Source organism: Monodelphis domestica, chromosome 4 (genome assembly GCF_027887165.1).
Source record: "Monodelphis domestica isolate mMonDom1 chromosome 4, mMonDom1.pri, whole genome shotgun sequence".
NCBI lineage: Eukaryota > Metazoa > Chordata > Mammalia > Didelphimorphia > Didelphidae > Monodelphis > Monodelphis domestica.
The window spans coordinates 377,408,544-377,432,458 of record NC_077230.1 but is presented as its reverse complement, the minus strand read 5'-3'; the positions used below and the strand labels follow the sequence as shown (position 1 = coordinate 377,432,458).

Sequence of the window (23,915 nt, the reverse complement as noted above, 5' to 3'; positions counted from 1 at the left end):
CATTAGCAATGCATTAATGTCTCAGTTTTCCCACATTCCGTCCAACATTTATCATTTTCTTTTATTGACATATTCATCAGTCTGATAGGTGTGACAAGGTGGTACCTCAGAGTTTTTTGCATTTCTTTAATCAAGAAGGATTCAGAACATTATTTCATATGATTATTGATATCTTTGAAGTCTTCATCTGAAAACTGCCTATTCATATCACCACTTATCAATTAGGAGTTACTTAGATTCTTTTAAATTTGACTTAGTTTTTTATATATTTGAGAAATGAGACCTTTATCAGAGAAATTTGTTATAAAAAAGTTTCTTCAGTTTCTCTTCTAATCTTGGTTGCATTGGCCTTTTTAATTTAATGTAATCAAATTATTTATTTTACATCTTATAATGTTCTCTCTCTTGTTTAGTCATAAATTCTTCCCTTCTTACTTATAATATCATTTTATGTTTAAATCATATACCAATTTTGACCTCTTGGTATAGAATGTGAGGTATTGTACTAAATCTAATTTTTGCCATACTGTTTTCTAATTTTCCCTGCAGTTTTTATCAAATAGTGGGTTCTTATTCCCAAAGCTAGGATTTTTGGGTATATCAAATACTAGACTGCTGAGATCATTTACCCCATATCTATTCCATTGATCCACCCTTCTTTTTCTTAGCCAGTACAAGATTGTTTTGATGATTATTTCTTTATAGTACAGTTTAAGATCTGGTACTGCTAGGCCACCACACTTCACATTTTTTCCTTTAGTTGCCTTGATATTCTCTACCTTTTGTTTTTCCTGATGAATTTTATTATTTTTTCCTAGTTCTATAAAATAATTTTTTGGTAGTTTGACTGGTATAGCACTGACTAACTAAATTAATTTAGGTAGGATTATCTTATTAGCTCAGCCTACTCATAAGCAATTAATGTTTTTCCAATTGTTTAGATTTTAACTTTGTATGAAAAGTGTTTTGTCATTGTATTTATGTAATTCCTGTGTTTGTCTTGGCAAATAGATTCCCCCATATTTTATATTGTCTAGAGCAGTGATGGTGAACCTTTTAGACACAGTGTGCCTCAACTGTACCCTCAAGCTGCCTGAGAGCTCTCTTAACCTCAAACAGGGGAGGGAGGAAGTACTCATATTGCACTGCTGGGCAGAGGGGTGGGGCATGTAAAAATTAATGTCCTCACATGCTGTGGAGAGGGGGACCAAAGCAACCCATCCAGCATGTAGAGGCACACATGTCTAGAGTGATTTAAAATGAAATTTCTCTTTCTAACTCTTGCTGCAGAACTTTATTGGAAATATATAGAAATGATGATGATTTATGTTGGTTTATTTTGTATTCTGCAACTTTGCTAAAGTTATTAATTACTTCACGTAGCTTTTTAGTTTATTTTTTAGGATTCTCTGAGTATACCATCATATCATCCTCAAAAGATTGATAGTTTAGTTTCCTTATTGCCTATATTAATTCTTTCCATTTTTCTTCCCATATTGCTAAAGCTAGCATTTCTAGTACAATATTAAATAATAATGGTGATAAGGGGCATCCTTTCTTTATTCCTGATCTTATTGGGAAGGCTTCTAACTTAGCCCCATTGCAGATGATATTTGCTGATGGTTTTTTAAAAATACTACTTATTATTTTGAGGAAAGACCCTTTTATTTTATTCCTATGTTTTCTAGTGGTGTTTTTTTTTGTTTGTTTAAACCCTTACCTTCCACCTTAGAATCAATATTATGTATTGGTTCTCAGGCAGAAGAGTGGTAAGGGTTAGGCAATGGGGGTTACGTGACTTGCCCAGGGACACACAGCTAGGAAGTATCTGAGGTCACATTTGAACCCAGGGCCTTCCCTCTCCAGGCCTTAATCTCAATCACAGAACCACCCAGCTTACCCCCCTTTCTAATGTTTTTAATAGGAACGAATGTTGTATTTTGTAGAAGGCTTTTTCTGCATCTTTTGAAATAATCATGTGATTTCTATTAGTTTGATTATTGGTATGGTCAATTATGCTGATAATTAATAATTTATATTAAACCAGCCTTGCATTCCTGATCTAAATCCCACCTGGTCATAGTGAATAATCCTTGTGATATAACACTTTAGTCCCTTTGCTAGTATCTTATTTAAGATTTTTGCATCAGTATTCATTAAGGAAATTGGTGTGTAATTTCTTTTTCTGTTTTTGGTCTTCCTAGCATAGATATCAGCACTATATTTGTGTCATAAAAAAAATTAGGTAGGACTCCTTTGCTTATTTTGCCAAATAGTCTGTATTGTATTGGGATTAATTGTTTTTTATATGTTTTATATAATTCACTTGTGAATCCATCTGGATTGGAGATTTTTTTCTTAGGCAGTTCATTGATGGCTTATTCAATTTCTTTTTCTGAGTTGGGATTATTTAAGTATTCTATTTCCTCTTTTGTTATTCTAAGTAATTTATATTTTTGTAAACACTTATCCATTCCACTTAAATTATCAGATTTATTGCCATTTAATTAGGCAAAATAGATCCTAATAATTGCTTTAATTTCCTCTTCATTGGAGATGAAATCACCCTTTTCATTTTTGATGCTGCTATTTTTATTTTATTCTTTCCTTTTTTTAAACAAATTAACCTATACTGTATTTCATTTGTTTTTTTATTTGTTTTTTTTAGAGCCAACTCCTAGTCTTATTTATTAGTTCAATAGTTCTTTTACTTTTAATTTTATTAATTTCTCCTTTGATTTTTAGGATTTTCAATTTAGTCTTTAATTCAGAATTTTTAATTTGTTCTTTTTCTAATTTTTTTTTAGTTGCATGCTCAATTCATTGATCTGCTTTTTCTCTATTTTACTGATATAAGCATTCAGGGATATAAATTTTCCCCTAAGTACTGCTATGGCTGTATTCCATAAATTTTGATATGTTGCATCCTCATTGTCATTCTCTTCATTGAAATCAGTGAGTATTTCTATTATTTGTTCTTTCACATCCATTTTGATGAATTTAGTTTCCATTTCATTTTTTCTTTACCTTTCCATGAATACTTATAGAATTATTTTCATTGCATTGTGATCTGAAAAAATTGCATTTACTATTTCTACTTTTCTACCATTTGGTTGTGAAGTTTTTTATGCCCTAATACATGGACAATTTATATGCATGTCCCGTGCTGCTGAAAATAGGTTATGTTTCTTTTTTTTACCTATTCCATTTTCTCCAGATATCTATTAAATCTAATTTTTCAAAAATTTTATTCACTTCTTTTACTTCTTATTTATTTTTTGGTTAGATTTACCTAGTTCTAAAAGGGGAAGGTTGAGGTCCTCCACTAGTATAGTTTTACTGTCTTATTTCCTCCTTAGACTCCTTTCGTTTCTCTTTTTAAAATCTGGATGCTATACCATTTGGTGCATAAATGTTATGTACTGATATTACTTCATTGTCTATACTAACTTTTAACAATATATAATTACCTTCCTTATCTCTTAATCAAATCTATTTTTGCTTTGTCTGAGAACATGATTGCTACTTCTACCTCAGTTGAAACGCAATAGATTCTCCTCCAGCCCCTTAATTTTATTCTGTGTGTGTGACTATCTGCCTCAAATGTATTTCTTGTAAACAACTTATGATAGGATTCTGGTTTTTAATCCACTCTGTTATCTGCTTCTGTTTTATGGGTGAGTTTATCCCATTTACATTCACAGTTTTGATTACCACCTGTGCATTCCTCTCCATCTTGTTTTCCTTGTTTGATCCTGTTTCCCTCCACACCTTTGTTTTGCTTTTAATAATTCCCTCCATTCCCCATCCCTTATATTATTACTCCCCTTCCCACTACCACTTTTCTTATTCCCCTCCTAATTCTCTGTAGCATTGATGGTGAATTTATGGCATGGATGCCAAAAATGACACTCAGAGTGCTCATTGTGGGCACTTGGCCACCCTCTTTCCTAACCCTTTACCCCCAGTGTTCTTTCTAGAAAGGCAGAGGGACTTAGGCATTGCTGCTTTCTTCCCCATTTCCTCTGCTCCTGATGACATTTTTTCACATCACCTGCCCCTCTGCCCAGCAACCCAATGGAAGTGCTTCCTCCCTCTCATGTGTGGGGTAAGGGGAGGGGCATGGCATTTGCTTTGGGGAGGGGCACGGCACCCAGTTGGGGGTGAAAGTGGGGGTGGGGCCTGGTACCACATCCCTAAAAGGTTCACCACTATTGCTCTATAGAGTAAGATAGGATTTTATACCTCATTGAATCTGTCTGTTCTTCCCTCTCTGATCCAATTCCTCCTCTTTTCTACTATAATAGTTAACTTCCTATTTCTCTTAATGTAATCCTCTTTGTCACCCCTAGATTTTTTTTTGCATGTCATCCTAAACAGCTTACTGTTATACCCTCTGTCTATTTGTACTTCTATTATGATAATGATAAAAAATTTTCAAGAGGTACAGATATCATCTTTTCATATAGGGACATAAACAATTCAACCTTATTGAGGTCCTCAAATTTCTTCTCTTTTTTATTTATCCTTTTTATGGTTCTCTTGAATTTTGCATTTGGATGCAAATTTTCTGTTTAATTCTGGTCTTCAGGAGTGCTTGGAAATCTTTTTTTATTAAATGACCATATTTTCCTCTAAAAGAACATAGTCAGTTTTGCTGGATAGGTGATTCTTGTCATTTCGAGGTACTTTTTAAAGATTGGTTTCGAAGACTTATCAGAGTGGTTTCAGCTTTTGCTACTACTAAGCTGCCATCTTGGCTCTGCCCCCAGGAATCTAAAATCTATAAGATTTACTTTGAAATTTGTATTTAGAATTACACAGGACTTATCTAGTCCACCTCACTCTTATTTTACAGAGGAGAAAACTAAGTCTGAAAGGGATTAAATGTCACAGTGAGTAGGAGAGCTTAGATTTTCATTTATTTGGCTAAAAATCTTACCTACTTTCCTACCTTTGTGCTGTATAATATTAATTCCATTAAATATTAGGGTCATTTCAGATTAGTCATTTGTGTTAAGATAATTATATTTTATTGAAGTTAGTGGCAATGGCATGCATTTGGGCAAGGAGAAAAGAGCAAGAAGAAAGAGTTGGAAAAGAGGGAGAGGGAAGAAAGAGGAGAACTGGGGAAAGGAGAATGAGTAGGGTAGTAATAGACCTTGCCTATATCAGTACAATGGAAGATTCTGCTGATTTTATAAAGCACTCCCTCATCACTACCTTGTAAATAATAATAATATGTTTGTCGTGTCAGTACTTATTCAAGTAGGTGAGGCTAATAAGTATTAATGTCAAGATTTAAACCCCAGATCTTTTTTTAGTTTTAAACTGCAATTGAGTTTAACCTCCATTTATTTAGCCCCAACCACATAACGAACTGTTTAACTGCTTATATAGCTTTAAGAAGATTAAAGCCAACAAGTCTATTGATTCTTATTAGCTGGAGGACAACTAAGCCATATCATCTGCTTTTATATCCTGTGTTCTCTTGGTACTATCATCTGACCTGCTATATTAACATGAGCCCCTGTACCTTGCCATCTGCCCCACACCTGATCTTTAGTCCTTCTATTTTTTCCATGTACTCTGCAGACAAACTGTAATGTGTTTTCTTCTATTAGTGTTACAGCCTTGAAAGCGTGGATTTTGTCTCTTCTTTTTTAAAAATATTTTTTCCTGAGCAGCTAGTGGGCTTAGAGAATAGAGAGCCAAGCCTAGAGAGGGGAGGTCCTGGATTCAAGTTTGGCCTCAGACACTTCTTAGCTGTATCCTAGTCACTTAACTCTAACTGCCTTGCCCTTGCTGCTTGCTCTTCTTCCCTGGAACCAATACTTAGTATTGATTTTAAGACAGAAGGTAAGGGTTGTTTGTTGTTGTTGTTGTTGTTGTTCGGGTGTTTTTTGTTTTGGGGGTGGAGGGTTTGAGGCTTTTAAAAAATGGCATTCTTAGCACTTTGAGCAGGGTTTGTTTGGCACATAGTAAGTGATTAGTAAATGTGTTTGCATTCACTCATTCCAGATACTTCCATTTATTCCAGATAAAGAAAAATAAAATATTCATTGTGCTGAATTCAGATTCTGCATTCTACTGGGGAGGGGGCACTAATAACATGGACACAGATATGAAATTTATGCAAACTGTATCGGAGAACTGTGGTCTAAGGAGTTTGGAGATGCCTAAACAAAGTATGGTATAGGAATATAATCAAATACTGCTGTGATATAAGAAATGATGAAAGGGATAATTTTAGAGAAACCTGGACAGACTTGCATGAATTGATGCAGTATCAAATAAGCAGACATTGTAAAGATAGTTTTGAAAGATTTAAGATTAGAATCAGTACAATGACCCAAGTATGATTCCTGAGGACCAGTGGTGTTGCTGTCTACCTCCTGACAGACACAGTGGATTCACAGTGCAGAATGAAATTAAATATATTTCATGCTTTTTTGGCCATGGACAGTTTGGAATTTGTTTTTCTTGACTGTATTTATCTAGTACAAGAGTTTTGTTTTTTTCCTTTTTCAATTTAAGAGTGCTAGAGTTTGAGGAACAGAGATGAGGCTAGGGATAGGTTGTCAAAGAAAAATAAAAGAGGGTAATTGAAATATTTTTATAAAATACACAGAAGAGAAATAGGATGACCAGAAGGAATCACAGATAAGCATACTGGCATGTGTTGGTCACCAAAATATTAGTGCGGTGGAATCTTTAGGATATAAGTGTGTGAAAGATTTATGTTGCTGTATAAAATATTTTAGCACCATTGCAGAAAATATAATTTATATCGAATTATTAGTTCATTAAGAAATTAAAAGAAGCTGTCCACTTGGAGATATGACCTTCACTTACCAACACATAGTTGTATTAAGCCACCTTCCTTAATCTAGAATATCACCAATGAAAATATGTCATAATATATCTGTCTATAATAATGAAGCCTAATAAACTGATATTAAGACATCCTGAAATGGAACTATCAGTAGAAAAAGGATAATATACATGTTGGTACTTTCTCAGCAGGTAGGTGGTGCTATAATGCACAAAGCACTGAGCCTAGAGTCAGGAATACCAAAGTTCACATTCAGCCTCAAATACTTTGTAGTATATAACACTGGATAAATTACTTAACCTCTCTCAGCCTTATTTTTCTCATCTGTAAAATAGGGATAATAAGAGTCCCTACCTCTCAGGTTTGTTATGAAAATCAGATGAGAAAATAAATACCTGGCACACATGTAGGTAGTATGTAGATGTTAGGTATGATTATTATTACTCAATAATGTTGACCTCTAGATTGGTAACTGATAGATCTTCTTTCCCCACCATGATTAGAACTTTCTATAAAATGTTACAATGGAAAGAGTCCTAAACAAACAAAAAAAAAGGTAAGAAAACAAGGACTAGCTGCTATGACATTGGGCACTCTAAGCTTCAGTTTCCATATCTGTCAAAGAAAGGTTAGAATTTGTTAAGCTTTTGTTATGCATTTTCTACAGGTGATTTCCTAAGTATTCTTCACTTTAGAGTTTTCTAGGGATTATATTTGATCTGAAAAATACTAGGGAGCCATTAGAGTTTAAGTAGAGAGCCTACTTTTAGGAATGTTGGATCAAACTGGGTCCTATGTTATTATCTTCATGAAAAGTCATCTGATCCATGAATTTTAAATAAATATCTCTAGTTTTCTGAGCAAAAAATAATGAATTGCTGGTTTTCAGTAGTAGTAGTACTTTTGTAATTTGCTTTGCATATTTAGCCTTTCTCTTTTGAAGTCTAGTTGTTGTTATTCAGTCATTTCAGTTATGTCTGACCCTTTGTGACCCCATTTGGGCTTTTCTTGGCAAAGATACTGGAGTGGTTTGATCTTTCCTTCTCCAGCTCACTTTATAGATGATGCAGATACAGTTAAGGTGACTTAGCCTAGGTCCCACAGGTAGAAAGTGTTCAAGACCACATTTTAACTCAAGGAAATATCTTTCTGACTTCAGACCCAGCACTCTAACCCCTGCACCACCTAGCTGTTGTCTAGACTTCTCATCAATTGAACTAGGGTCACCCCATGTTCCCAACCTTATTTTGTGAAAATGATAAGAGAAAAACAATATTTATTCAGAGATCATTCAGCTTCTGGAGTTTCCTTTATCCATTATATTTCATGCCCAAAATGCTTTTTCTTCCTACTTCCCTATAAAAATCATAAAATTTAAAATTTGTAGGCAGTCTTAGAAAGGGACCATCTATTTTAATCCATCACTTATTTGGCAAGTCTCTTCTTGAAGAAAAACCCATTTCCCTGGAAAACAGCTAGTTTTACTTTAGACTTTGCACATGGTAAGGAAGCTTTTCCCAACGCTGAGCCTAAATTTGCTTCTTTGCAACATCCCGCACTATTCCTGGTTTTGTCCTTTGGGACCAAACAGAACAAGTTTAATAATCCCTTTTGCCACATGACAGCTTTTTTAAGTACTTAAACACATTTTGCCATGTTCTTCCTCTAGACCAAACATCTCCAGTAATATTGAGAGTTTTCTAAATTTGTATTCCATTGATTAGTATATATAAGAATGAAGGCATTTCACTTTATCATTCATAATGTTTGAAGATAAAAATGTTTATTCTCATGCTCACTTGTGCTTTCTCTATGAATATTTACATGTAAACATATAACATCTCTTATATAAATATATTTCTCATCATGTGTTAGTCATAATACCCAAGAAATAGTTTCTTTTTCTATAAGCTTAAAGTGAGACTTTAACATTTCTAAAAACATTGGATGGAGCACTCTTCTAAATGAAGTCTTATTTCAGTGCCTTATTGGGGGTATAGGAATGATATTTGGTTTTTGAAAGGCTGTACCAATAGACTAAAAGCTATAGCAGGTCCTATCAAAATTTAAACCTTTGTAATGCCAGTTTGGTGAGAGATTACCAAATTCCTTTGGAGTTAGATAATTTGAGTTCGGGCCTAGGCTCCAAGGAAAGTTACATATCCATTTCCTGAACCTTAGAGCTAGAGGAGACCACTGACATGATCTAGCCCTAACTCCTTATTTGACAGTTGAGGGATTGAGTCATAGTAAAATGACTCTGTGCCTTGGCCTTCTTATCATGTAAAATACAGATAATAATTTATTATCACTGTGTCAAACAGAGTGGTCTTTGATGGCTCCCAGCAATTAATGGTGATAATAACAGCTACTTCACAGGATTTTTGTGAGAATCAAATGAAATAATATTTCATTCACCCAGCACAGTGACTGGCATGTAGTAGGTGCTTAATAAAAGCTTGTTCTAGTTCTTCATTGGAACAATAGAATGTTTTCATCCATGAACATTTTTAGATTGACTGGGTCTTCCACATAGTAATGTGGTCATATTTTAAGTTCAAGTATAGAATTCTATTCCAGTTAAATATTTTGACATCACAGCAATTCCTTTACATATTCATGTCAATGAAGTATTCAGGTACAGAATAATATGCTCCCAAAGCTTTCAGTTTGACACTTCAGGGCTTAAATATTATGCTATGGAGTATATATTATATTTAGCTTCATGGTTGTTTACCAGTTGTTTACCAGTGTTTACCAGTTTATGGGGGAGGCTTCATATTTTAAGAAACATTGCTAAAGAAGGACCTATTAACCATAAGTTACCTGGTGCTCTCATATTCCTGGCTCTTAGGACTATTCCTATTTACAAGTTTTTGTTTCGTTTTAATTCCTGTTTTGGGTTGGCAATGGTTGTTAATGCTCTTCATCAGAAACTTAGTGTATGAATGAAATATCAACATCATCATCATCATCATAACCAACATTTATATGACACTTCCTATGTGCCAGACACTGTGCCAGGGGATTTTTAATTATGATCTCATTTGAACCCTGCAAGATTGGTGCTATTTTCCTCCAGTGTTGAGGAAACTGAGGCTGAGAAAGCTTGCCCAGGGTCACACCAGTAGGAAGTGTCCAAGACCTGATTTGAATTTAGACTTCCCAAACTCCAGACTCGGCACTCTATGCACTCACTGTGCTAAAAATGGAACGTCCAGAAGGTTCTTTGTGTTAGAAGCCTTTTTTCCCCTCTTTATTTCATTTGGATTTGGATATGTCATTATTTGGACAAAGACTAGTTTGTCAGAGTATTTTGATATTCCTCGAGTAAGTCTATATTCTTAGTTCTCCCATACTGTCTTCCAAAACTCCCCTTTAGATGACCATCTGTTTTAATGAATCACTTGTACTTCATTACATTGATGAGTATATGTTCCATTTACACACACGCGCCCCCCGCCCCCCCCCCCCCCCCAAAGATGTTTGGTGAAACATCTTACAGACTTCTCTGAGTCTTGTGAGTTTCAGCCAAATTTAATATAATACAAGGGGGCGGGGGGTGATGATAATTCAAGTTATACAGCTCAGCAGCTAGAATGTCATTGGCAGGCAGTCTCCTCCCCTTCCTGAATTTCAGCTCTAGGCTGCGCAGAGTGGAATGACAGGCATTCCTGTGTGAGGAGAGCTGGCATGAAGGAATATTTGTAAGATCTACAAGTGTTCAGACTGGGGACAGGGATAGTGAAAACTCTTACAGATACCTGACATCATGCTCTTTCCTGAGCTTTGGCAGTAAACTGAATGGATGAACTGCTTGTCTCCTCTTGACACCGGATCTCTCAGTTTGGAAAGGTGTTTCTTCCTGCCAGGTTAGCTTGTGGTTGAAAGTGCCATCAAACTAAATCGTAATCATGGGGCAAGCTGTTGTCTCGGGACCGGTAAATCCAGCTGCAGTTGGTGAGTAATGAAAGCCAAAGATGGAACAAATCTTTGTAGAGAATAAAATGTCTTTGTAGATGAATCTGAGTATTATGGAGGAATAGAACATGAAATTTCTCTAGGGATGTGTGTAATTTTCTTAAGAATGAATGAAAACTTAGAAGTTGTTTCTCTTCAATTTACCTTTCTTCCCCTTCACCATTTTCTTGTTGGAAGTTTTTATGTTGTCTTGCTGGATGACAGGTCCTTTCTTGTACTTGACAGGTAAGTGCTTGGGACCAATATTTGGAAGTTTAGTAGACCACACAAGGGGAACCCAAGCATATGACTGGAGCTGGATACTTACAACATAGGTGTGGCATTGTAACAGCTGATTGGCTGTGATATCTATAAAAAGGGATGGGGCACTTCTAAGAAAGGACTAAACTTTTGGTTTCAGGTAAATTATTTAAAAAGACTTTCCCCCCATGTTTTCTTTCTTCACCATTTTTTAAAATTTCCAAACTTATTGTTCTAGATTTGAAACATTCTTACTATCTGTGAAATCTAGACCAACTAAACTGACAATCAGTGATTGTTGCTGCAGAGGTTCAAATCTCACAACTGAAATCAGATGCTTTCCTTACCTCAAGTGTATTTCCCTTATGCTTTTAGGTTTGTTTGTTTGTTTGTTTTTTAAAACCCTACTGGTTGAATGGAGCAAAACAGTTTACCTTGAGGAAATTGTTTTTTTTTTTTTTTAAACCCTTACCTTCTGTCTTGGAGCCAATATTGTGTATTGGCTCCAAGGCAGAAGAGTGGTAAGGGCTAGGCAATGGGGGTCAAGTGACTTGCCCAGGGTCACACAGCTGGGAAGTGTCTGAGGCCAGATTTGAACCCAGGACCTCCCGTCTCTAGGGCTAGCTCTCAATCCACTGAGCTACCGAGCTGCCCCCGAGGAAATTGTTTTTTATAGAATGGTTTGTTTAAGGATTGTGGAGAAAATGTCAGTTAATTATCTCTTGCTGTTTTTGTTTTTTAAGAAAAATTATTGCTACTTTCTCTGAGATTTTAGAAATGGTAGAATAGAGATGTCCAGTCCTGGATCGATTAAGATATGTACAATTTATATTATAGAAAGAAAGGGGGCAGGGGTTTCATCTGAAGACTTTTTCAAAGAAACATTTTTTCATTTACTGAAACTGATACATAGAGATGCCCCCTGTGAGTCAGAAGAACAATTTTGAAAACTGAAGTCAGGACTTGACTCATTCGTTTTCAGTTGCTAGGGCTGGGTCTATATTAACCTAATAGCTCACTTCTGGGCCAATGAAGTCACTTCTACTGTGGAAACAAACAAGCTAAACAAGTTAAATTTTTAGTTGGGTTTTTTTGGTGTTGTTTTTGAAGAAGTATGAAAAGCCCCCCTGTGATGCCAGGGGCTTCTATCTTTTTATAGCATTCTTTAGTTTAAAAATGAAAGAACTTTGACAAGTTCAAAGCTCTGTCTGTATAGGTGACAAGTAGTGAGGGTGTGTGAAAAAGTACCCAAACCAGTGGAGCAGGACATTTCCTAGAAATAGATAAGAGGGATGGATAGGATTTGAACTGAATGAGAATGAAGTAAAAGGAAGGTGGTGAGATATTCTGGCCCTGAGAAAAATATAGATGAGAGCAAGATTAGCAGCTCAATGTTAGTGAGAACTTAATAGCTAGCTACTCAAAAACAAAATTGGCTGCCATGAGATGTTTCTTACCTTCACTCCCAAATTCATAACCACTTGCTGGGTGGATAATGTTCTATTGGAGTGGATTTTTTTAAATAAACCTTTACCTCAGAAGCAATACTGTATATTGGTTCCAAGGCAGGAGTGTGAAAAAGGCTGGGCAGTGGGGTTGTCCAGGGTCACACAGCTGAGACCAGATTTGAACCCAAGGACCTCTCATCTCTGGGCCAGGTTGCTGAAGTCTTTTTTAACTTGGAAACTTTGTTATTCTGTGAAAGAGGATTTTTATATTACAAGTTTAATTGCCCTATTCTTATACATTCCCTCATATGTTTAATTGACAATTGACTATATGGTTTTTAGGAGAAGGAATATCATTGGTATGCTATTTGAAGGTATAGTTTAGAATTTATATTTGAAGAAAATATGGTGTCATACACTGAATTTTAGGAAGTCTTAAGACTTGAAAGTTCTGATGAATCTGTAAACTTACTCTCCCTTGTGTGTAGAACAGTTCTTTCTCAATTTAGGAGGAGGCATTACATTTTAGTTACCAAAAGGTAAACATAGCAAGTAAATTGGGAGTTTTCATTCATTTCCTAGTAGACCTAGAATGATGAAAGGTAATAGCCCCCAGAAGTTAGAATGTCAAAGTCAATAGGAACTTTTAAGACATGCAGTGCTAAAGCACAGGAAGATGAAGCTGGCAAGGTCTTATATAACACTAATTTAGTGATTTTCAACTTTTTCCTTATGGGAAATCCTTTTTCACAGACATCCCCCACAAGATGACAGTTGTTTGAGAATACGCATAATGACAAAAATTAATCACAACAGCATCTATATTCTTTTGGAAAATAGCAATGTTTATTCACTTAGGGAAAAGGATGCTTCCTTGGGAAAAAAAAAAAGAAGCTGAAATTGCTATATACAGATGCAATGACACATCCCTGCTCTCACAGCTCCTGCTCCCTGGGGATTGATTCCACAGGAATACTGGGGACCATTGTCCTCTTATTTTACAAATGAAGAAATTGCCTTTAAATTTTAGTGTTCAAATTGACCTATAGGTAATTAATGGCAGAGCAGGAATAAGGCTTGGGATCTCCTAATTTCTGATGTGGTCATGCTGTTCTTTTCTGTTTCTACAGTCATTTTATTGCCATGTACAGAACACTTAACCAGGCCCAGGGAAGATTAGAATCAAAATGATTAAAATGAGATAAATTAATATCATAAGTAAATAAAATGAACCCACAAGGACTGCAACATCTAGTAGAGAAATATGATGCCTAGTCAAGTAACTCTAATACAAAGTCACATAAATGCATAGAACGTGAATTGCAAGAACCTTGTGAGGTTCCAGAAGGAAAGGATTATCAAGGAATACTTAATGGAGGAAGATAACCTTCAGGTTGGATCTTCAAGGATGGATTTCACAGGGAAAGGTAGAAGAGAGCATTCCATGGATAGGAACATTGTGAACACACTATGTTCTAGATATGTGTTTCCAAGGGCAGGTACTACACTTGTCTGCAACTTAGTGTGGATGAAAAGGGCTGGTAGGAGATAAGCATGGGAAGATAGGTTGCCACTGGATTGTCACTAGATAATAAGTAAATGAAAAGTTGAATAATAATTTAAAAAATTTTAAATAACAATTCTAGGAAACCAGTACTGCTATCAGAGAGAAGTCTTTCCTTCTTGGAAATCAGTAGCACATACAATTTAATATAAAAACCCATTAAAGTTATGTCAGAGTAACCATTCAGTATGGAAAATCTCATCATCTAGAATGATGAATCTGGAATGAATGCAACTTTATAACAAATGAAAAATTCAGAGTAAAACTCAATATTTTAATTATTTAAACAAAATTTGCACATATTAATTCATATTAAAATTTTATTGTTAAGTGAAATCGATCTCTACCAACTCTGGTCTCAGATTTGCACAGATAATCCTGAGTAATTCTTGGTACTTCCTGTTCAACAACATAAAAACTTTCTGTACATAGAGAGTCCTTTATTACATGCCATATCAAAGCAGGTATGTTAATTAATACATGACCTGAAATTAGTCACAAGAGCAAAGAATTTTCATAAGCTGTGCTCATTTGGTCCACCCTATGTTTTCTCCCACACTTCCCCTCAGTTCTTATCCATCCTTTCTTTTCCCTTTCACTCTCTTTACCCTCTTATTTCCTCAGATTTTCTAACTTCTTTGTAAATAAAACAAATTACTTAAGTTCTTTGAGCCTGTTTCCTTTTCTTATAAAAATGACAATCCTGGAAATCAGAATTTAAAGATAACTTAGAGTTCCCTAGGTCAGCTCCCTCATTTGAGAGCTAAGAAAATTGAGGTTTTGAAAAGGTATGCGATTACCCAAGGTTACATAGGCCGTGAGCAAATCCAAGTTTGCGATCAATTCTTGCTCCATATTTTTTGTGATTTTCACTGTCGTGATGCCTTTCCAAGAACGCTCTTGTTTCCTTATTGGCTTTAAATGCTGCAATTTCTATAAATAAGTATTCCTCACATTAATATCTTAGATATTCCAGGCTCAAAATATTCTCCTGTTTGATGGCAATTGTGTCAGAGCTTATGCTTGTTCTCCTGGCCTAGCATCCAAGAGTTCAGGATTTGTTCCATAGCACAGTGGGGCATTAGTAGAGTAATATTAGGATAGGCCTTAGAAATAAACCCTGCTAAAGTATACTCCATCTTCTCCCCACTTTACCACTGGTATTTAGACTTTTGTGAATTCTCTTTGCCTCACAATACTAAAAAAAAGACTAAATTGAAATAGGAGGTTGGAAGTAGATAGTTCTCAACTATCATATCCAAGGTTTTTCCTAAACCTAAATTGTCTAGGTACTTTCAAATGAACTGAGAGAAAGATAGATAACAGGTGGAAAAAATAGGAGGCAGTGCAATGGATAGCTTTAAAGAGCTGTGTTCAAGTCCTGCCTCAGATACTTAATAACTATTGAAAAGAATTCCCACCCTTGAAATGGCCTACAGGACATAACTATTCTCTGAGTCATCAGAGAAAACCTACAATACAAGTTTCTTCCAGGAAGAGGAAATAAGCAGTTTTCCTATCTCATCTAGAATCCAGCAGGAAAATACAGTTTAGGATCTCTTTATGGGCTCCTTTGACCATCAAGAAAGGATTTCCGGTTCCAGTAGAGCATTGGAATACAGTGGAATTCTTCACTGAAGTGAAATTCTGGAACTGGTCATACGATAGCAGTTACTGATCTTCCATTCTCCTTGCAGAATGAAATTTGGAAAGATTTCAGACCTCCACTTTTTTTTCTGCTTTCCATCAGTGAATAGCCCAGGGCCCTATCATTGTATTTAACATAAAAACCTTCATACAGAATTTTGGCCCCAAAATACATATGAGTCAAATTGTCTGATTTGGGAGTGTTTCCTGTCAGCCCATGCTTGGGTAGGAAACTGCATTTCCAGATACTCGAGTTCTGACCTGTTTGTATGGGTAGGAAAAAGTTCCCTACTCTTCTCTGGCTGTTTCTTTAACTCAGACAATGTGGGGTGCTTTCTAATTCCCAAGGCAATTAATTCATTGAAGTGTTTTGTTTTGTTTTATCCTTATCATCTGTCTTAGAATTATACTAAGTATTGGTTCCAAGGCAGAAGAGTATTGAAGCCTAGGCAACTGAGGTTGTGTCTTGTCTAGGGTCACACAGCTAGGAAGTATCTAAATCCATATTTGAACCGAGGACCTCCCATCTCCAGGCCTGGCTCTCTATCCATTGAGCCACCTGGCCTCCCCTCAGTGGAGTATTTGAAAGGTGATTTACCATTCTTCAAAATGTGTTCATGCTGCTGATTGATTAGCGGTTCCTTTAGCTTCTATATTTTTGTTAGTTTCTATTTCACCCCCAAATCAGAATGTGGTGCTCTTTTAAAGGTCAAAGATCAATGAGTACACTAGTGTTGTCTGCTTTTCTCATGAGTACTAGAAGTTGTTATACAAGAATAAGAAGAATCATAATATCTATAATCCCTATATCTATATCTATAATCTATAATATGACCAGAATCATAGAATATTAGAATAGGGAAAGACCCTAGAGATCATCCGGTCTCACTTCTTGACATATCTCAAAAAATCATCACTATTAGGCTGGAGTTCACAGCAGGAGGGAGCTTACCAATATGAGATGCCAATCCAATTTTCAGTGATTTTGACAATAAGTCTCCCTCATATTTGATTCTGCCACTCACCCACTCTTCCCTAATTTGACTTTTTGGAGCCAGATAGAATGTGTGCCTAATGTCCTTTCCACATTATAGCCACTGTCTTCCAATTTTTGAAAGGTTATGTTCTCTCCTTGTTCCTCAGGGTGTTTGTTTTTCCTTCAGGCTAAACATCCCCATGTTTATATTTATATAAAAGGGTTTTTTTTCTTTTGTGTGAATTAAATATCTGGTGGCCCTCCAATCCAGTCTCATCCCAGAAGATTCACCACAAATACATAACCATAAGAGTCACAGAGCCCTGTGTCATGATTTGTCAGCATGGCAGGCAAGATTCCTGACCAATGGAAGTCAGGGGGTGTGATTATGGAGATTGAGGTGAAACCTTGAGCCAATTAAAGGATCCTTGGGGTAAGCTTTAGAATGAGCTTAAAAAACCAGCTCCTGAAGCTCTCTAGGCTCTCTGTTATTCCTTTGGGCTTTTGAAAAAAACCCTCTATCTCAGTTGTCTGGCTTATCTATGTAAGCCGTCTCTGGCAAGCATTGTGGTAGGAACCCAGGTGGGCTGGAATCCTGGAACTTGGTCTCTTGGGCTCCAGTCCCTTCCTGAACTCAAGCCCTTTTCTTCTTGGCTGGCCTTAATTTGTCTGGCATAACCATGTTCCTTGACCTCCACTTGTGAAACAGACAAATTCATAGAGAATCTAGGACCTGATGTAGCATAGGATCATCTGGAGGCATACTTTTAAGTTCAAAAGACTGGAAACCTTATTTCTTTCTTTCTCTTTACTAATAAATACTTATAAATTTAGTATGAAGTCTCCGAGATTAATTTTTATTCCTAAAATTTTAAAGATTTCTTTCTATACTTATTCACATGCAATCAGTTGTGTTTGAAAAGAAAAAAAAACTGGTGCAGCCATACTTGCATATTAACAGTTAATTTTTTAAAAATTTCTTTGTATTTCTATTGAAATTGAAATTGAAAGAAGCATGTGCATGATTTACTTACAAAGCATCTATGTGCAATGATTTTGAATTAAAAAAACAAACAAAAATATCTTAACATTTTGCATACTACAGCCAACCTATATCTAAAGATTATGTGTCCACAAATATACTTAACACAGCTCAGGTAGTTGTTGCCTGTAATCAGCAGAAACAGGGCACCTTTTAAAAGCTTTTCTTCTCCAATAATGTGGAGTTTTCATCTAATTATAATCATGGCTTTTATCATCTGCATTGATACTATCTTGGCTGACAAAGCAATCCCAATCATTTTGTTTTCCTAGGTTTGTCTTTATCAAATCTTACATCATCTTCAATATAGTTTTCAATATCTTGGATTGTGGACCATTCATTGAAATAAACTCACCACAAAGTCCTTGTTCTTAAAGTGGTGTTAGAATAATGCTTTTCTGTTGACATTATGACATTTTTCTGAGCAACTCTTTCAAACAGTAATGGTCTCTTCTTCATTCCCTTTCCTTTTTCTTCTGGTTCTTTTAGGCACTTTTCCATCCTTTCCAAAATACAAGTCAGGCATTTCTTCCTTCATGGTCTCTGGTTATATATTCCCTTTAGAAGTAATTTTTGTGTGGCTGCATTCAAATCTTCTAGCTTCCTATAATATTCTTCCCCCCCCCCCCCTTAAATCCTTACCTTCTGTCTTTAGTAACAATTCTTAAGACAGAAGGGCAAAGGGGGAAACTGGGTAGCTCAGTGGATTGAGAGCCAAGCTTAGAGATGGGTGGTCCTTAGGCTCAAATCTGACCTCAGACACTTCCCATCTGTATGATCCTGGGGAAGTCACTTAACTCCCATTGCCTAGCCCTTACTCGTCTTCTGCCTTGGAACCAATTCTAAGTCAGAAGGTAAGGGTTTAAAAAAAAAAAAGACAGAAGGGCAAGGACCCTTACTCAGGGTCACACAGCTTGGAAGTGTTTGAGGTTAGATTTGAACCCTGGTCTTCTTGAAAACAGTCTTGGTTCTCCATCTACTGTACCACTTATCTGCCCCCTTGTAGAACTCTTTGATTGGAGCCACAGATTTCATCCGTGACCTTTTGATCCTCGTTTTCCATTTAGTCCATTCCACTTTTCATGGAACTCTTTTCTTCATTGAATTTTTTTAACCTCTTTTTCCTAATAGGTCAATTCTGGTTTTTTTTTTTAATATTTTTTCATGGTTGTATGATTCATATTCTCTCTTTTCCCTCTTCTCAACTCCCTCCCAGAGCTAACAAGCAGTTCTACTGGGTCACACATGTATTACCACTCAAAACCCATTTCCATATTATTCATTTTTATAATAGAGTAATCTTTTAAAACCAAAACTCCAAATCATATGCCCATATAAACAAGTGATAAATAATGTTTTTCTTTTACATTTCTACTCCCACATTTCTTTCTCTAGATGTGGATAACATTCTTTCTCATGGGTCCTTTGGGATTGTACTGGATCATTGCATTGCTATTAGTAGCAAAGTCTATTACATTTGATCATCCCACAAAGTTTCAGTTACTCTGTATAATGGTCTCCTGGTCCTGTTCATTTCATTCCACATCAGTTCATGTTGGTCCTTCCAGTTCTTATAGAACTCAAGTGATTCAGCATTCCTTATAGTACAATAGTTAATATTCCATCCCCATCATATGCCACATCAATTCTGTTTTTTAAGAAACTCTTCTTCATTGGATTTTTGTGCTGCTTTTCCCAGTTGACCAATTTATTTATTATTTTCTTTTTTGCATTGTTTTCATTTCTTTTTCCCATTTTTCTTTGACCTATCTTATTTGATTTTTTAATTCTTCTTTGAGTTCTTCCAGCACTTGAGGGAGTGAGCACTAATTTCTTTTTTCTTTGAAGTTTTGCATGTGGTTGATTTGCTCTCAATGCTCCCTACTGAATCAATGCCTTGCATTTCTTCATCTCCATAAAAATTTCCAATAGTTCCGTATTTCTTTTGCTCATTTCCCAGTCATTTTTTGCCTATGGACTAGGAGTTCTGAAAACTACTGATCTTGCCTCCTCTGCTGATGGCTTGTAGGATTTAGAGCACTGTAAGCTATTTTGCCTTGAGGGGGTAGGGGCTTCACTGAAGGCTTGAAAGGACCACAAACACTATAGACTTCGGGGGCCTCACTGTGGGCTGGTGCCAGGGCTCGAGACTTCAAAGTGTGGGTGTGGGGTGCTCTGCTGTTGGCTTAGGTAGGGTCCTGGGATCCCAAAGTTGACCTATGCCCAGGCTTAGTACCTGGCACAACAGGTGGGGGAGTGGTCAACCGGCACTCCTGTGTGTAGTTTTACTTCTAGTTTTCCCTTTTCCCGTGAAAATCAATTCTCTCTGCCTATTATAATTAGAATTTTGTTCCCAGGAACTCTCTCCCAGTATCCCATGTTCCTTCTCACATTAAGTGCTAACATAGGGAGGATATAAGTTTTGTGTCGCTCTGCCTTCTCCTCCTGGAAACTCTACTGTGAAGGTGGGGTAAGGTGATAGGCAGGAGAATTTTACTCAACTGTTTTTTACTCAGGTTTTACTTTTGGTCTTTCTATTTCTTCTACTTTAAGTGATTTATTAATAAACTTTATGAAATATAATAGTTGGGGTTACTGGATATTAATTTAAATCTTACTCTACTTTTTAAGTTGCTTTCCACAGGAGAACCCCCTCACTCATGTTATTGGATCTCACTTCAGTCGTTTTGAGTTGCTATTTTAAGGTTGGTTTAGAAGGATTCTTGGAGCGATTCTAGCTTTCACTGCTACTAAAAGCCATCGTTTTGACTTTGCCCCTCCGAATTCACAGATTTTAGAAGTATTCACTAAGTCCTCATAGCTCCTATTTTGATGAAGGCTTTGCTCATCCATTATAGAAATGTCAGTCTCAAAGTCTTCCTTCTCTTCATCTTCATCTGTAGTTTCACCAGGGAACGAGAAACTAAATGCCACACAACAGGAACTATCCTCTAACTCCAACCTGGTACTGGCCCACCAAGGTTCAAGTAGTGCTAACTCAGTCCTGATAATACTACAAAGAAACATGTAATGTAGTGGGAAAATCCCTGGCCATAGAAACCTGATTTTTATTCTGTCTCCCGCCATAGTGACTCTTTGATGCTGAGCAAGCCCCTCTGGGCTGTAGTTGGCTCATTTGCAGTAGCAAGGATTGCACTAGACAATCCATCTTTGACGTTTTTTAAATGTGCCCTTTACCATCCTTTTCCTGACCTGGACATACCTGAGTATGTTAACTTTCCTGGTAAAGGTCATTCCCATAATTGAACATGGTACTTCAGGTGTAGTTTGGCCACAGTGAGCAATGTACATTTCTATTCATGCAGCATAGAGTTACACAGTGAGGACATAAATGTAGCAGATATTTCCCAATCTTTAGATATTTCAGAGTTTAAACACAGGTGAAATTAAGTTATTATTTGTCAGATTCATGGGGATGGAGCCAGTTAGGTAGCTTACTAGATAGAGAACAAGGCCCGAAGACAAGAGATCCTGGGTTCAAATGTGACCTTAGACACTTCCTTAACTATATGACCCTGGGCAAGTCATTTAACCCCTATTGTCTAGCCCTTACCACTCTTCTTCCTTGGAACCAATAATACACAGTATTGATTCTAAAACAGAAGGTAAGGATTTAAAAAATAAATAAATTTTGTAGTAGAGATCCATAATTTCATATCTTCTTTCCATCTTTTGTATAGTGAAATATTGATGTTTTAAGTATATAATAAAAAACAAAATAAAAAAGCTATTTTTAATTTTTTCATTTGTAAATTTTGCTTTAACACATTAACACTTAATAAGTATTATTCCTTAACATAAAATAAAACAACCTGAGTGATTGTGACTCATAGCACCAGCAACAGTATACTTCAGTAGTTTCTTGTTTCTAAAGAGAACTCATTTGAAGTAGGACCTTATTTTATGTAGCCAGTATGTTCTAAGATCCTTTCCATAAACTGACAATTAGGCATAATAGTGAACCCCATTATTTAATAAGTATTTCTTAAATGAACATCTCTTGATACTTTATGACTTTTTTTATACTTATTAAGCCACAGCATCACTACTCTTTATTCTTTGGGGTTATTATTAATAACTAGATAGAATTAATGAAGCAAAGAGAAGCACTCCTCTGATTCAGACATTACTTGTCATGAGCAAGAACTGTGGACAGGCACAGGAGTTAATGTTTGGTGCAAAACTATGTAATGACACACTAACATTTCTTAGAGGAAGAATGAATATAATTGGTTGAACTGTTGCAATTTTTTACACCACTTAGGAAAATGGTGCAGATATAGCTTATAATTAAAATGTTTAGTTTTATGTATTTTTCTCCTTTATTTTTTCAGTTGTCAGTCATATATACCTGAATTGGCATGTGTTAAGTTCATGTATAATGAAATCCTACTGTATATTTCATGTAAATTATTACCAGCATTGTCCAATGTTTATGTCTAAGTATAGTTACCTTTTAAAGTTTTCTTTACTTACATATTAATTGTATATTTTGTTATTTTGGTTCTGCCTTATTCACTCTGTCTTTCTTATTGTCCAGCTTTACCCTAGTTGTTGGGCACATGTTTTGAAAACTTATATTCAAATTTTTTGACTACTTATCTATTATAGTTCATTATCTTTAATACTTCAGTGGAGAGAGGCAGTCAGTTATCCCTTGACTCCACTCACCTATCCCTGTGACTGCATAGATCTAGCTCTCTTCTTTGTTCATCCCTCCTGGTGTATAACCCTTGGGGGCAGGAACTACCTCATTTTTATTGCCAATGCTCAATGCATGTTTGAAGTACTTAATGAGTGATAAATTTATACTTATCCACAGAATCGTTTTTAGAGAAGATAAAAGTGGCCCTAAAGGTGCAACTAAGGTCCAAAGGGTATTTAGGTGACTTGCCCAAATCACAAAGCTCAAAAGTTCATGCAATTGGATTTGAATCCTACTCTTTTTGATATCAAATTTACCATTCTATGCACTAAACCAACAGTCCTCAAATTTTTTGGTCTCTTAATCCCCTTATGTTCTTAAATGTTATCTAGGACTGCTCCCCCTCTTTGCCCCCCCCAAGAGATTTTAAGTGGGTTATATTTGTCACTATATCATATCAGAGATTAAAACTGATAAAGTTTTAAAATATTTATTAAATCATTTAAAGTAACAATAACTAATAATAAACTCATTATGTGTTGACATAAATATCATTTTTAAAAATACCTATGTTTTCCAAAACAAGAAAAAAGTTAAATATTTATGTAAATCTCTATTTTGTCTGAGTTCAAAGAAAACAGATAGATTCTAATTTCTGCTTTCAGGTTGTTGCATTATAGTGTTTTGGTTGGAGTATATAAAGAAAATATAGCTTCAGGGTCTTGGAAACTCTCAAGGGACAGTGGACCACACTTTGAAGGACTGCCGTACTACACCATGCCCTGAAGTAGTATATTTTATATTTTGTAATTCTCTGTGTCTATATAATATGATTCAGGAAAAGATTACAACTTAGAGCTATGAGCTATTACTTGGTTGTAAGTAGGCAATGTGTGTGCCCCTGGGAAGATTGCTTACTTTCTTTTTATCTCTCTATCCCCAAGTATACTAATATCTACCTTCTGTACTTCTGTTAATTAATACTTACAAAATTCTTTAAAGATGAAAAATGTTGAGTATTATATTAGTGGCCTATATGTACTTTTTTTTTTAATCACTTCTCAAAAATTTATATTGAAGCAGTTAACTTCTGCGGAACTTGAGTTGCCAATTCTGTTAGCCAAGAAAATCTAGTTCCTCTTAGGAGAAACAGGAAGAGTCTTATACCTGGAAGATTCATGATCCACAGAGTAATCATCTAACCTTTAGTAATTAATTTACTTTTTCTGAGTCTCAGTTTCCCCCTCTGTAACATAAGAAGTTGTTAGAACAGATGATCTCTTAAATCCCCTGCAGCTAGTCTAATCAGAACACTATAATAAAGTAGAAAATAAAACATCAAGGTTTTGTTTTGTTTTGTTTTTTACTTTTTAAACATTATTTTATTTGGTTATTTACAAACATTATTCATTGGAAACAATGATCGTTATCTTTTCCTTCCCCCCACCCCCCTCCCACCACTTCTCCCATAGCTGGCGCACAATTCCACTGGGTTTCACATGTGTTCTTGGTTCGA

At 35.8% G+C, this 23,915-nt stretch overlaps 1 protein-coding gene across 3 annotated transcripts in view; it reads left to right on the top strand.

Moving 5' to 3' along the window:
- PHACTR4 (phosphatase and actin regulator 4) overlaps positions 1-23,915 on the top strand; it is a 115,352-nt gene that overhangs the window by 51,258 nt on the left and 40,179 nt on the right. Inside the window, exon 1 of one of the 3 annotated variants that reach the window (XM_007491474.3) lies at positions 10,485-10,795. The exons of the other annotated variants lie outside the window; for them this stretch is intronic. Within the exon in view, the coding sequence (XP_007491536.3) occupies positions 10,750-10,795 (46 nt within the window). The 5' untranslated portion in view covers positions 10,485-10,749. Of the gene's footprint in view, positions 1-10,484; positions 10,796-23,915 lie in introns of those variants that run through there. 3 annotated transcript variants of the gene reach the window in all.